The 15,380-nt window shown below is 41.2% G+C and overlaps 1 protein-coding gene across 11 annotated transcripts in view; it reads left to right on the forward strand.

The window, feature by feature from the left end:
* The window catches only part of LOC110529758 (neurexin-3b), a 526,672-nt gene extending 516,547 nt beyond the window's left edge, over positions 1 to 10,125 (forward strand). For 6 of the 11 annotated variants that reach the window (XM_021612259.2, XM_021612249.2, XM_021612254.2 and 3 more), the window contains one exon: positions 7,219 to 10,125. In XM_021612259.2, the coding sequence (XP_021467934.1) occupies positions 7,219 to 8,225 (1,007 nt within the window). In that variant the 3' untranslated portion in view covers positions 8,226 to 10,125. Of the gene's footprint in view, positions 1 to 2,691; positions 3,276 to 7,218 lie in introns of all 11 variants that reach the window. The other 5 variants (XM_036985244.1, XM_036985245.1, XM_021612262.2 and 2 more) reach the window with 2 other exon arrangements.
* The last annotated feature ends 5,255 nt before the right edge of the window (positions 10,126 to 15,380 follow it).

A 15,380-nucleotide genomic window follows, 5' to 3' on the forward strand; every position in this document is an offset into this window, starting at 1 on the left:
GCGGTGTCGGAGGTGGCTCCTGGCATTATACCTAAAGCCGACATTGCCACATGAACAGAAATCCCATGCAGCCTTGTTTACAAGTTTGAACACTGGTATGTAAGATGTAATCTACACCTTGATTAGGCTGATGGAAATCCTCCCTATTTTGTTTGTGATTTTTCAATTTTAGTGTCATTATTTCTCTACAGCCTACACTTTCTCGCTCTGAACCTTGTCACTTGAGTGGGATGGGTGTGGCTTGGTGAGAAGGGTTGGAAGGGCAGCTGCTCACCGGTTTGACAACTCCAGCTACCGCGTGTATCCCGGACATACGGCTAATAAAACCTGAAACTTGGGGAGGAGAGTTACTGCAGCTCTCTGCAGATCTTGACCAACATCCTGGTTCCCTAAGGATGATCGAGGTGGATGTACTGTATGTGTACGTGACCAATAACATTTGAGTTGATTTAGTGAGGTCGAGGGCGGTTTTGTTCAATCTGCTTTTGTCCCGTCTAGTCTGACTCATCCTACATCAGCTTTCGTCTGTCTGAAGGAACACTTTCTTTCTTTCCAGACTTTACCACCATGGGAGAAAGAAAGAGAGCGAGAAAAAGAGAAAGGAAACACTAACAGGTGTACCTCCAGGTCTGCTGAAGTGTACACTGTAGGCTTAGCACAAAGCCCCTCCGTCTTGACATTAGCTGAGAAAACGAATACGAACGGCGTCTCGTTAAGCAAACTCATTAGAACGTGCCGTGTTTGCGCTGAGGTAAAACACTGTGAAATGTGCAGCGCTAGTAAGAGAGCTAACGCAGAGGATTAAAGTGTTTACTAAAACGTCAAGGTCCTCTGGCAGGCTTTTGCTTCCCAGAGCCACACACACCTCTCAGAAACGCAAACACACACACACACTCTCTCTCACACCCAGGCAGCTCCCTTCGGATGGGATGCAAAGGTTTTGTTGATCTAGCAGGAAAGCTAACAATTGCCAAAAGCTTTTAGATGTTCAGGAATGAAGGAGTGAGCGTACGGATGCAAACAAGGCCAAGACGATACAGGGTAGATGGAGATAAACAGACTCTGAAATCACTTAGTGAGCGATGCTACTGTTTATCCAACAAGGCAAGTAGCCGATTCCTGATTAAAACATTACCATAGCCACACAATGGCAACAGAAACGCTGAATTGGTGTACAGAGCAGGGTACATTGTCTCTAGACTACACACCTGGGCTTGGCGGTGATCCACGGACCCTGTATGTTGTTGGCTAAATAACGTGACATGCACATTGACATCACAAGGCAAGTACCAACCAATAACACTAAAGATATTAAAGCTCTCTTTCATAGTGATAAACCTAAATATACCATTTCATCCGCTCACGTCTCTCAGAGAACTGTTCCAGAGCCAAAAGCAGAAGAACCTGGACTATAGATCTAAAAAGAAATGTTCTTGTCCCCATGGGGTCTGGATAGCCCCATCTCCTTGTGCCCTCTTGTGGAACTTCGTCGGAACATTGTTTATCTGTCAAGCAAAGGCTGTTGGATATGCATTAGCATAAAACTGAACTAAACTAAATGTAATAAAAGCCGACGTTAATTAATTAACTTCCCAGTTGATTAATTAGGTAAAGACTATGACAAATGGTTTTCCTTCTTCCTACCAGATGGTTAATGTAAGTAATAGTAAATGGTTCTTTGCCTGAAACAATATACCCTACAGCCTTTGGTAAATGACCTCTAGTGACCTTTAACCCCCTCCTGACACCATGACCCCCAGCTTGCTGTACTGTTACTGTATATTACTCTCCCTAAATGCAACTTACTTAAAGCATGCACTAACCATGAATCTAATGGTAAAAACAACAAAAATATAAAATGTCCAATATTACCTAACCTCTCTCTGACGTACACCCAGATTGCACGCCTGTTTTGTGTTTTAAAAATACTAACAACAGATATGTATTTCATAAAGAAATAACTAATAATAATGTTATTATTATTAGTTACTATATGAAGGTGGTGACAATTTCCCCTACGAACTGTCCCTCCTCTCTACGTCTGCCTCAGTGTGTGCTTTCTGGTTGTTCATCTTTGATAGTGTGTGAGAATTTTTTATGCTTTGAATTTCTTGCTTGCCAATTGTTTTTTTGATTTGTCTGTTTGTACATATATGTAAATATACATATATGTGGATATCTATGTTAATTACTGAAATTGCTCCAAATTACCTCTTTTACAATCTGATAATTAGCTTAGAAGTACTATTGATAATGTTATGAAGACATTAAATCTTAATGAGTACATTTCTTCATTTTTTCTTAATGATTTTGATTGGTCGACTGTGGCTGGAAATCCACAGCTCTGATTGGTTCCCCAAACCACCTGACCCATTATACAATAACAGATTACGAAATCATTTTATTAAGAAAAAATAGAAGAAAACTCAAATGCAAGTATCCTCACCACTATCTGTTTCAAATTGTTTCAAAGCTGTTCTTACACTGATATATTCTTTCCTGTTATTTAAATTAGCAATTTTGATTACATTTGGATTAGAATGAATTCATTGATTATTAATTTGTGCATGGCAAAGAAAGAAGTTGCAGCTTAGGGTTTGTAAAAAAAAAACTGTGTTGATAGTGCTGTTCTCTTCTGTAGATGGGCATGTACATGCTCATGGTTTGTATGTCCCCATCCCTTCCTTACAGCCAAAAGCTCTAATGCCGCCCGGCCGCTTCGTGCCACCTTTACATGGACATGGCAACTGACGTACACATTCACCCCCATCTATGTCATTTTTTACCTAGTCTGTTCATAGGTCTCCCTCCCCCCTCCCACCTCCCCACCCCAACCCCCTTTCCATAGAGAAGTAAAGATACAGTCATCCATTCGTTCAAAACTAATGAACAACAAAGTTCAAGTTAAAGGAGAAAAAAAACGCTCAATAATCAGACTGTAGATATTTATGGAGAAGCTACTTAAAAGCAGCTTATCTCTCACAAAGCCAAGACTTATCTATAGATGTACAGTTTTCTTTTTATAAAAAATAAAAAATCCTGAACAGAATGGTGAAGATAATTTTTCATGTCATGATGTGTGGATGTATGTGTTGTTTCCTCCCTGTACCATCCTGTATAAAAGAGAAATAACTTACTCAATTAATCAAAATTGTTCAAAAGAAAACTAACCTAACTTGTCCAAAAGCATTCTCACACAACTTTCTTTTGTAAATTGTTTTCTTCCTGCCAAAATCATGCGGGCAATTTGTTGATGTAAGTTCACAAAATTGATGGTATGCTTTCTTCCTTTTCAAAACTATTTTTTTGTAGGCTCTATTATGATTTTTCAAGCTGACTTTATTTCACCTCTTTCTACGTACTAATCAATTTTATGGATAAATGTATCTGTGCCTTTAGTTTGTGAATGTTGAAGAAGTTTGCTCTAACTCTGTTTGACAGTCTGAACTGTGTTTGCTTTGCTTTACGTATTTTTTTTCCCTTTGTTTTCTTTTGTATCATTTTTATTGTTATTAGAGATTTGCATCTTCTTTTAGTGCCCTGTTTGTGACGAGCCTTTGCAGTGTATAAGCTAGCCACCTTGGCAAGAGGTTTATGCAGATTCAACCGACATCTGAATGTTACTTTTGAATGTTTTTAGAAACAAACCTAATAGTAAAATAATATAATAAAGGACAAGAGAAGGTAATAGAAATGATAGATACATAGCAAACTGCCATGTTCCAAGACTAGCCAAGAACACACATACAGTAACTGATACTGATATAATACACTTGACAATAAATAAAAGCAGAACATTCAGTTGTTGTTGTTGAACTGTCAGGTGACTTTGTGCCATTGTGGTAACTGTATAAGATAAGTCAAAAGGCAAGGGGCTAGTGGTGGAAGCCTACTGAAGTCACCATAGAGAAAACATGAATATAAGAAGAAATATTTTGCTCAGTTTCATTGAATTAGACCCTAACAATAGCTACAGAAAGTGTAGCCTGGTCTCTGCACCCTAGAGGAACCCGACAAGGTTAATCACTATCTCCATTATTATTTACATTTGCCAATAATCCAAACCCACGTGGGATAGCAATTTCTCACTTCATGCTGATGCCCTATTGCTTTATATTAGGAATGCAGAGAAGTCAGTAGCTACAAAAACTACAAGACTCTAGAGCAAGCTATCTTTGCCTTTCAGCAAAACTTGAGAATTATTAGTTGAAACAGGGGTGGGCAATTCCAGTTCTCGAGGACCTGATTGGTGTCACAGTTTTGTCCCAGCCCCAGCTAACACACCTGACTCCAATAATCACCTAATCATGATTTTAGTTTAGAATGACATTTGATTAATCAGCTGTGTTCTACGGATGGAGAAAAAGTGTGACACCAATCAGGCCATCGAGGACTAGAGTTCCTCACCCCTGAGTTAGAACATACACTGAGTGTACAAAACATTAGGAACTCTTTCCTAATATTGAGTTGCACCCCCTTATGCCCTCAGAACAGTCTCAATTCGTCGGGGCATGGACTGTACAAGGTGTCGAAGGCATTCCACAGTGATGCTGGCCCAAGTTGACTCCAATGCTTCTGACAGTTGTGTCAAGTTGGCTGGATGCCCTTTAGGTGGTGGACCGTTCTTGATACACACAGGAAATTGTTGAGCGTGAAAAACCCAGCAGCGTTGCTGTTCTTGACACACTCAACCCGGTGCGCCTGGGACCTACTACGATACCCCATTCAAAGGCACTTAAATCTTTAGTCTTGCCCATTCACCCTCTTCATGACAAATCAAATCAAATTGTATTAGTTACATGCGCCGAATACAACAGGTGAAGACCTTACAGTGAAATGCTTACTTATGAGCCCCTAACCAGCAATGCAGTTATAAAAAACATGAATAAGAAATAAAAGTAACAAGTTAAAGAGCAGCAGTAAAATAACAATAGCGAGACTATATACAGGGGATACCAGTACAGAGTCAATGTGGAGACTATATACATGGGATACCAGTACAGAGTCAATGTGGAGACTATATACAGGGGATACCAGTACAGAGTCAATGTGGAGACTGTATACAGGGGATACCAGTACAGAGTCCATGTGGAGACTATATACAGGGGATACCAGTACAGAGTCCATGTGGAGACTATATACAGGGGATACCAGTACAGAGTCCATGTGGAGACTATATACATGGGATACCAGTACAGAGTCAATGTGGAGACTATATACAGGGGATACCAGTACAGAGTCCATGTGGAGACTATATACAGGGGATACCAGTACAGAGTCAATGTGGAGACTATATACAGGGGATACCAGTACAGAGTCAATGTGGAGACTATATACAGGGGATACCAGTACAGAGTCAATGTGGAGACTATATACAGGGGATACCAGTACAGAGTCCATGTCGAGACTATATACAGGGGATACCAGTACAGAGTCAATGTGGAGACTATATACAGGGGATATCAGTACAGAGTCAACGTGGAGACTATATACAGGGGATATTAATACAGAGTCAATGTGGAGACTATATACAGGGGATACCAGTACAGAGTCCATGTGGAGACTATATACAGGAGATACCAGTACAGAGTCAATGTGGAGACTATATACAGGGGATACCAGTACAGAGTCAATGTGGAGACTATATACAGGGGATACCAGTACAGAGTCCATGTCGAGACTATATACAGGGGATACCAGTACAGAGTCAATGTGGAGACTATATACAGGGGATATCAGTACAGAGTCAACGTGGAGACTATATACAGGGGATACCAGTACAGAGTCCATGTGGAGACTATATACAGGAGATACCAGTACAGAGTCAATGTGGAGACTATATACAGGGGATACCAGTACAGAGTCCATGTGGAGACTATATACAGGGGATACCAGTATAGAGTCAATGTGGAGACTATATACAGGAGATACCAGTACAGAGTCAATGTGGAGACTATATACAGGGGATACCAGTACAGAGTCAATGTGGATACTCTATACAGGGGATACCAGTACAGAGTCAATGTGGAGACTATATACAGGGGATACCAGTACAGAGTCCATGTGGAGACTATATACAGGGGATACCAGTACAGAGTCCATGTGGAGACTATATACAGGAGATACCAGTACAGAGTCAATGTGGAGACTATATACAGGGGATACCAGTACAGAGTCAATGTGGAGACTATATACAGGGGGTACCAGTACAGAGTCCATGTGGAGACTATATTCAGGGGATATCAGTACAGAGTCAATGTGGGGACTATATACAGGGGATACCAGTACAGAGTCAATGTGCGGGGGCACTGGTTAGTTGAGGTAATATGTACATGTAGGTAGAGTTATTAAAGTGACTATGCATAGATGATAACGACAGAGAGTAGCAGCAGTGTAAAGGGGGTGGAGGGGCAATGCAAATAGTCTGGGTGGCCATTTGATTAGGTGTTCAGGAGTCTTATAGCTTGGGGGTAGAAGCTGTTTAGAAGCCTCTTGGACCTCTTAATGGCACACATACACAATCCATGTCTCAATTGTCTCAAGGATTAAAAATCCTTCTTTAAACTGTTTCCTCCCCTTCATCTACACTGATTGAAGTGGATTTAAGTGACATCAATAAGGGAGCATAGCTTTCACCTGGATTCACCTGGTCAGTCTATGTCATGTCATGGAAAGAACATTTTGTACAGTCAGTGTATTTCTCAAGCTTATATTGTATCCAGACAGCCAGACACTGGCAACGCTAGACCAGACAGAATCAATACAGTTACACCCTGGTGTGTAGGTTCCAGAGCTACAAAGCCAGCAACTATAATGATATCTCTGTCCACAAAAAGAGTACACTTGTTATTGAACTTGAAGTGTAGGAGGTTTAGGTGTGGTAAAAAGTATGTTTGATATTTTGGCTCACCCTTGCACATCCCTTGCAGCCTTTTGATGCAATGTATACATTTTTATGGCTATTGTTTCTTTTCAGTTTATGGTCTTGTTTGGTTGGTTGGTTCTGTTTTCATTGAATTTGCACTGGTATAGTATTTTCTGTTCTTTATTATTTTTCTTTAATTAATGTTGACATGATTTCCTTTTGTTTGTTTTTTGTTACGCTTTGCTTTTTATGTTTGTCGTAATTACTTTCCGGTGTTTGATTGATTAGCTATTGTCTGCGTTCAGAACGTCATGCATGTCCTCTAACGTGTCTATTTCTGTTTCTGTTCGCAGGAGGGGAGTTAGTCATCCCCGTACTTGTAGAGGATCCCATAGACATCCCTCCTGTCTCCACCCATTCTCCTTTCATCCCCCTCCCCCCAACCCTCCGCCCCGTCCTCACCATTATCGAGGCCACCAAAGAGTCCCTGCCCATGGCCACTGAGGCGGGGGTACCTTGCTTGTCGGACCGAGGCAGCGATGATTGTGATGATGGTCTTGATGGTGGTGGTGGTGGGGATGATGATGATGATGATGATGATGCAATGGTGATATCGGGGTTTGGCTCTGGCGAAGCTTTCGACTCTAGCCTGCCCCCCACTGACGATGAAGATTTTTACACCACCTTCTCCCTGGTAACAGATAAGATCTTGACCACGTCGGCCTATGAAGGTGGCTACAAAGCTCTCGCGCCCAAGTGGGAAGCCAAGGACTTGAGGCCTAGCAAAGCCTCAGAGGCGGGTAGGACTACACCCACCCCGCCTCTACCCAACCTCGGGGGCACTGTAGCGGAGGCATCCCTCCCCTCGGACGGCACGCCGCCCAAACTGCCCGCCGGGAAAATGGACAACCGCGAGGTGATCAAACCCCTACAGCCAGACATTGTCCTGCTGCCTCTGCCGACCACGTCCTTCGACCTGGACGGCACCAAGCCCCGCGGGCCTCTCATCACCTCGCCCATGCTACGCACGGTGCCTGCCACGTTACCCACCGTACCCGTCGTAAGGCGGGTACCCCCTGGGGCCTCGGAGGTGATACGAGAATCAAGCAGCACAACAGGCATGGTGGTGGGCATCGTCTCGGCCGCAGCACTCTGCATCCTCATCCTCCTCTACGCCATGTACAAGTACAGGAACAGAGACGAAGGCTCCTACCAGGTAGACGAGACACGGAATTACATCAGCAACTCGGCACAGACCAACGGTGCCGTGGTGAAAGATAAAACGCCCAGCGGGGGCAGTGGTGCCAAGGGAGCCAGCAGCAAGAGACCGAAAGACAAGGACAAGGAATACTATGTATAGAAAAAAATCAACCATTCCCGAATGCAAACAAAAAAATATAAAAAAACTGTTTGGAGAAAATAGGAATAAACGCTTGACAGTACCATATTGGGAGCTGTAATTCAAAAAGGAAAACAAAATCTGCTCATGAGAACTCAAAGTGAATGAGTCCAAGTTTAAACATTTTCAAATGTACTGTGACCTAAAAGCACACTATGGTAAGCATACAGAGAAACAGGCTGATAGGGACACTACTATAAGAGACCTTGTTGTGACGAGATGACGGAGCTCTGTCCGGAGTCGTTGCCAGAGGTTTGGCAGTGTAAGATACTTCACTGTTACTTCGCTATCCCTCCCAAGTGACTGTCAGAGATGTGTGATCCTTGGCGTAAACAACCTTGTCCATTGTAAACCTGTAAAATAACAAAACAAACCATTATTTCGGCCATTCTGAGCATGCATGTGAGATGTATGTGACGTGGTGCTGGCATCTGTGTGAGGGACCTGAAGATAAGAACGAATGGTCAGTTAATTAAAGATAAAGTTTGAAAGACAAAATATAATTAGCATAAAACATTTCCATTTCTATGCCTAGCATTGATATGAGGGAAGGTATGTGTCTGGTGGCTAAGGTGTATTTCTTCCCCCCTATGTTTTTTGAGGGATGAGAGACATTGTCAGGGCTGACCAGTCGATGCTTAATAATGAATGGTAGTGCAGTAATGTATCTCCATTTTTTTTAAAACCTTTTTCCCCCACCAGTCTCAAATAAGGATTTGAAATCTACAGTATGCATGACATCCACAATCAAGAGGGTATTCAACCATACTAGAGTGGATGCAGCAGGCAAAATGCTATGTTTATTTTATCATATACTTTACAGAACATTAGATCCCAGATAGCATTTTTATTTCAATTTATTTTGTTTTCCATAGAACACTGATTCAGTTATTTGTTACGTTCTGTTTGTCCCATTTTTTCAGTGTGTGGAGGTTTATTCAACGTCGTGACGTCGGAGAGATTTTTGGTACAATATTGAAAACAATGTGGCTAACGAAGACTTAACCAATGTGAAAAAGTTTTGCTTTTTTTTTTTCTGTTGTCACAGTCAACTGTGTCAAAACGACAACTATGTTTACATATGTTATTGCATCATAGCCGTCGTCCTTTGCAGGTCAATATTGTACATAACATTAGATTTTTTTTTTTGTATTGTACAGACAGATCATTTGAGCTGATTTATTTTCTCGGTGTACTACAATACATGACAAAAAAATTGAACCTTTTTTTGATGTTGAGAAAGTGATCATTGGAGAAAGACTGGAGAAAGCGATGCTGTACTTGCGTTTTTTTTGTAAGGAGAGGAGGAAAATGTTGATAAGTTAGAAAATCTAGTATTTTTGGATGGTGTTTCTAAAAACGCATGAATATTTGACCAATGGGAGAAGTCGATCGATATTGTACTAGGGCCTCCTGATTTTGGATTATGTTGATTGCTTATTTGTTTTTTGTTGTTTTTTTTTACATAAAAACAGTGAAGAGAAACCTAATAATAAAGAAAGAATCTGGTGGAGTTTTGAGACCCAGTACTGGCACCTTACTAAGATACAGGATTATGTTGTTTTTACTGTGATGTCTATGTTCCTTCCTTTCGGTTGTTGCTGTTCTTTTATGTTTATGTTTCTTATTGTGCAGTCTTCATTTCAATTCCTATCATTTTTATGACAGTTTGGGCTGGCAGCACATTTTTTTTGTATTTATTTATGACTTAATATATTTGATTGTGTCCTGTTCAGTTCGCATTCTAAGCAAATCTCAAGTCGTTGTGCACATTCATTTGGATTTTGTGTTGTTATTGCTGCTTTTCAACCCATTAATAAATCCCAGCAATAAAATGTTCTTCCCCAAGTTTTCAATGGTAGATGATGGTTAGCTGTCTGTCCTGTGGTGTGAGTGTGCATGTTAAAACAAAGAGTATAGGCATGAATAGAGGGGGAAAAGAATGAGAAAGAGAAATAAAAAGATGGTTGACATGGAGAGGGTTTACGAGCTTTTAGAAGTACATTCATCAGTAACAGAGCACAGAGACAGGATTTGTTTTCTCAACCTGTGTCCATTACCTAAATCATCTTATTCCAAAATGGATGAATGATTTTTTTCCATTAAAAGTAGGGCAAGGGCGATACCAGTATCGCGATACTCGTTAGTATCGTGGCAAGGAAACACACAAAACACAAAGCGGATTTAACTTCTTTAGGAAAACAGCCCTAATGTTGGAAACAAACATCATTATGTTGTCATCCAGAGTCATATGTATTTATTTTCTAATCTAGAACACATCATATTTTACATACAGCAGGTTTTTTGAGGACCAAAGAGTTTGGCCTGCTTAGCGTAAAAAAAATGTTATCATGGAAAAATGATTGCCATACTGGTTTCGTCACAGCCATAATTAAAAGTCCTGAACGCAATAGTACATTTTTAGATTCACCTTCAAGTAATCTTTTAACATGACCAGATATTCCTCTCTAATTCCTTTTTACAAACAAGGTTTCCATCCAACCTTTTATGCGAGAAAAGTACATTCACAACAGGCCTGATGGAAATCGGTCAAACAAAATAAGCTAGACAAGTATTATGAGAGAAATGGGGGTGGAAACAACTTTATGAGCAAATATTGATATAATAATCATATCAAAGTCAACTTGGAGTCACGCAATGAGTTGTGTGGTCCTCCCACTACAAGGCTACAGATTAAATACGTTTTGATGAACACACGGGGATGGAAGGGCACGGTGATGAGCTAGATTTGCCTGGCTACCCAAACTCTTTGCCCTGACAAACGCAACCCCACCCACAGAAGTTAGTTTCTTCTCTGCAATGAGTCTGGATCTGATGCTGCGTTCAAAACAACTGTTGAACTCGGAAATCTCCGACCACAGTGCGTTCAAGACAACTGGGAACTCGGTAAAACACTAGCTCAGACTGGGAAAAATCATTTTGAACGGTCATCCAACTCGGAATTCCAAGTCCCGAAACTCTGGCATCTTTCTAGAGCTCCAACTTTCTGACCTAAAGATCACTGACATCATGATTTGACCTTGTTGAATTAACGAGCTGTTGGCTAGAGCACTCTTACCAAGATCAGAGTGGGCACGGTTCATCAGTAGAGTTGGTTGGAAACTCATTTAAATTAGATTTTTTTTAATCGGTACGTGGAAATTTAACCGCAAAAGTTATTTTTATGTGCACTACGTCATCACGCACAGCCTTTTACCTGCAACAAGTCAATTAGATAAAAACACATCTCTGGTGGGAAAATGTGCATATTGTTTTTATGCAGATTTGAGAATATTCGCATGAAGATCTCACCAATTGTATGGAAACCTAGCTATAGCTAGACTCAGTGTTAACTCTCCTATACACTCCAAACACAGCAGATTCTGAGAAGAGACTGGAATAAGAAGAATGCCATTATCCCCTACCATCACCAGGTCTTTGCGGTAACGCATGAATGGGGGAATGAGAATTTTTTTTCTCTAGGCACCATATGGACAGCTTATGACTTCGTGAATGGCTCGCTGGCACCTGCTTCTCAGACCCATTTTTACACCATTCCATATTTTGCGCAAATGGACCACACAGTCCTGATCATTACCTTGGAATAGCCCATTGATGTAAGTTAGAGGGCTGTAAGGAGTATATTTAGCCAGCACAATGACTACATATTAACTCATTCATTCTGCTACTGCCAAGGGTAATAAGAGTCCAATAGTTTTTTTGTTTTATTTACGGCCTAAAAGTACTTTTACATTCTCATTGAGTGACCTGACATGCTCTTTTTACTCTCAATGGGAACATTGTAGTAGGCTTGCAGTACTCGTGGCTGGTTGGGCTTAGTGAGGTTGCTAGTATTGACTCGGTAAGAATGTACGTATGATGCATAGAAATCCAATAACCGTGTATTAGTACATGAATGGGTTTGTCAAAAAAAAAAACCTGACTGCACCAATCAGTAGCCTGTCTATAACTGGAAGGCTGGATCATATTAATGAGAAGGAGGAAGCAGGTGACTGACTGAGCCTTTAGTGATGTCTTGGGTGGCTCATTTGGTAAAAGTGTGGCACTAGCAACGCCAAGGTTGTTGGTTCGATATCGCACAGTCATGACATACCAATGCGAATAATGAATGCACTCGTACTTTAAGCTGCTTGGTGTAACCTTGTCTGCTAACTGGCAGGTAATATTTCAGGTGTACGCTGGCCCACCCTACCTTGTCACCTCAGGGCCATATAACCAGCGGGTGGGTAACTGTTGTGCTTGATGGCTCAGAGAGACTGTTTTCTTTTTTTAGTCAAATGTGCAGAAATAGATTACATCAATTTGCCCAAACAGATTGGATAATTCAGACAATGCATTCCGACTCCTTCTGTTCTTCCACATTTATTTTATGCTACAGCCTTGTTCTAAAATGGATTACATTCATGTTTTGTATCAATCGACAAAATACCCCATAATGACAAAGTGAAAACCGGTTGTAGAAATTTTTGCAAATGTACATATAATTGTTTAATTTTTAAATAGCTTATTTACATACGTATTCAGACTCTTTGCTATGAGACTAGAAATTGAGCTCAGGTGCATCCTGTTTCCACTGATCATCCTTGAGATGTTTCAACAACTTGATTGGAGTCCACATGTGGTAAATGTAATTGATTGGATATGATTTGGAAAGGCACTCACCTGTCTATATAAATCCAATGTTATTTATCACATGCGTCGAATACAACAGGTGTGTAGACCTTACTGTGAAATGCTTACTCACAAGCCCTTAACCAGCAGTTCAATAAATAGAGTCAAGAAAATATTTACTAAATAAACCAAAGGAAAAATAAAAAGTAACACAATAAAATCAAGTAACAATAACAAGGCTATGTACAGGGGGTACCGGTACCGAGTCAAAGTGCGGGGGTACAGGTTAGTCGAGGTAGTTTATACATGTAGGTTGGGATAAAGTGACTATGTATAGATAATAAACAGCGAGTAGCAGCAGTCGAAAAACAGGGGGGGGGGGGGGGTCCGGGTTGAAGCTGTTATAGCTTGGGGGATAGAAGCTGTAAAGGAGCCTTTTGGATCTAGACTTGGCGCTCCGGTACCACTTGTCGTGCAGTAGCAGAGAGAACAGTCTATGACTTGTGTGACTGAAGTCTTTGACAATTTTTTGGACCTTCCTCTGACACTGGCTAGTATATAAAGTGGGACAAAACAGTTTTTAGTTAGCCACCAATTGTGCAAGTTCTCCCACTTAAAAATATGAGAGAGGCCTGTAATCTTCATCATAGGTATACTTCAACTATGACAGAAAAAATGAGAAGAAAAAAATCCAGAAAATCACATTGTAGGATTTTTTATGATTTATTTGCAAATTATGGTGGAAAATAAGTATTTGGTCAAAAACAAAAGTTTATCTCAATACTTTGTTATATACCCTTTGTTGGCAATGACAGAGGTCAAACATTTTCTGTAAGTTTTCACAAGGTTTTCACACACTGTTGCTGGTATTTTGTCCCATTTCTCCATGCAGATCTCCTCTAGAGCAGTGATGTTTTGGGGCTGTTGCTGGGCAACACGGACTTTCAACTCCCTCCAAAGATTTTCTATGGGGTTGAGATCTGGAGACTGGCTAGGCCACTCCAGGACCTTGAAATGCTTCTTACGAAGCCACTCCTTCATTGCCCGGGCGGTGTGTTTGGGATCATTGTCATGCTGAAAGACCCAGCCACGTTTCATCTTCAATGCCCTTGCTGATGGAAGGAGATTTTCACTCAAAATCTCACTATACATGGCCCCATTCATTCTTTCCTTTACACGGATCAGTCGTCCTGGTCCCTTTGCAGAAAAACAGCCCCTAAGCATGATGTTTCCACCCCCATGCTTCACAGTAGGTATGGTGTTCTTTGGATGCTACTCCGCATTATTTGTCCTCCAAACACGACGAGTTGAGTTTTTACCAAAAAGTTATATTTTGGTTTCATCTGACCATATGACATTCTCCCAATCTTCTTCTGGATCATCCAAATGCTCTCTAGCAAACTTCAGACGGGCCTGGACATATACTGGCTTAAACAGGGGGACACGTCTGGCACTGCAGGATTTGAGTCCCTGGCGGCGTAGTGTGTTACTGATGGTAGGTTTTGTTACTTTGGTCCCAGCTCTCTGCAGGTCATTCACTAGGTCCCCCCATGTGGTTCTGGGATTTTTGCTCCCCGTTCTTGTGATCATTTTGACCCCACGGGGTGAGATCTTGTGTGGAGCCCCAGATCGAGGGAGATTATCAGTGGTCTTGTATGTCTTCCATTTCCTAATAATTGCTCCCACAGTTGATTTCTTCAAACCAATCTGCTTACCTTTTGCAGATTCAGTCTTCCCAGCCTGGTGCAGGTCTACAATTTTGTTTCTGGTGTCCTTTGACAGCTCTTTGGTCTTGGCCATAGTGGAGTTTGAATGTGACTGTTTGAGGTTGTGGACAGGTGTCTTTCATACTGATAACAAGTTCAAACAGGTGCCATTAACACAGGTAACGAGTGGAGGACAGAGGAGCATCTTAAAGAAGAAGTTACAGGTCTTTGAGAGCCAGAAATCTTGCTTGTTTGTAGGTGACCAAATACTTATTTTCCACCATAATTTGCAAATAAATTAATTAAAAATAGTACAATGTGATTTTCTGATTTTTTTTTCTCATTTTGTCTGTCATAGTTGAAGTGTACCTATGATGAAAATTACAGGCCTCTCTCATCTTTTTAAGTGGGAGAACTTGCACAATTGGTGGCTGACTAAATACTTTTTTGCCCCACTGTAGGTCCTGGATGGCAGGAAGCTTGGCCCCAGTGATGTATTGGGCTGTATGCACTACCCTCTGTAGGGCCTTACAGTCAGAAACCGAGCATTTGCCATACCAGGCGGTGATGCAACTGGTAAGGATGCTCTTGATGGTGCAGCTCTATAATTCTTTAAGAATCTGGGGACACATTCAGTCTCCTGAGGGGGAAAAGGGGTTGTCGACTGTCTTGGTGTGTTTGGACCATGATAGTTTGTTGATGATGTGGACACCAAGGAACTTAAAACTCTCGACACACTCCAGTACAGCCCTGTTGATGTTAATGGGGGCCTGTTCGG

This window comes from Oncorhynchus mykiss, chromosome 8, assembly GCF_013265735.2.
Source record: "Oncorhynchus mykiss isolate Arlee chromosome 8, USDA_OmykA_1.1, whole genome shotgun sequence".
NCBI classification, from domain to species: Eukaryota; Metazoa; Chordata; class Actinopteri; order Salmoniformes; family Salmonidae; genus Oncorhynchus; species Oncorhynchus mykiss.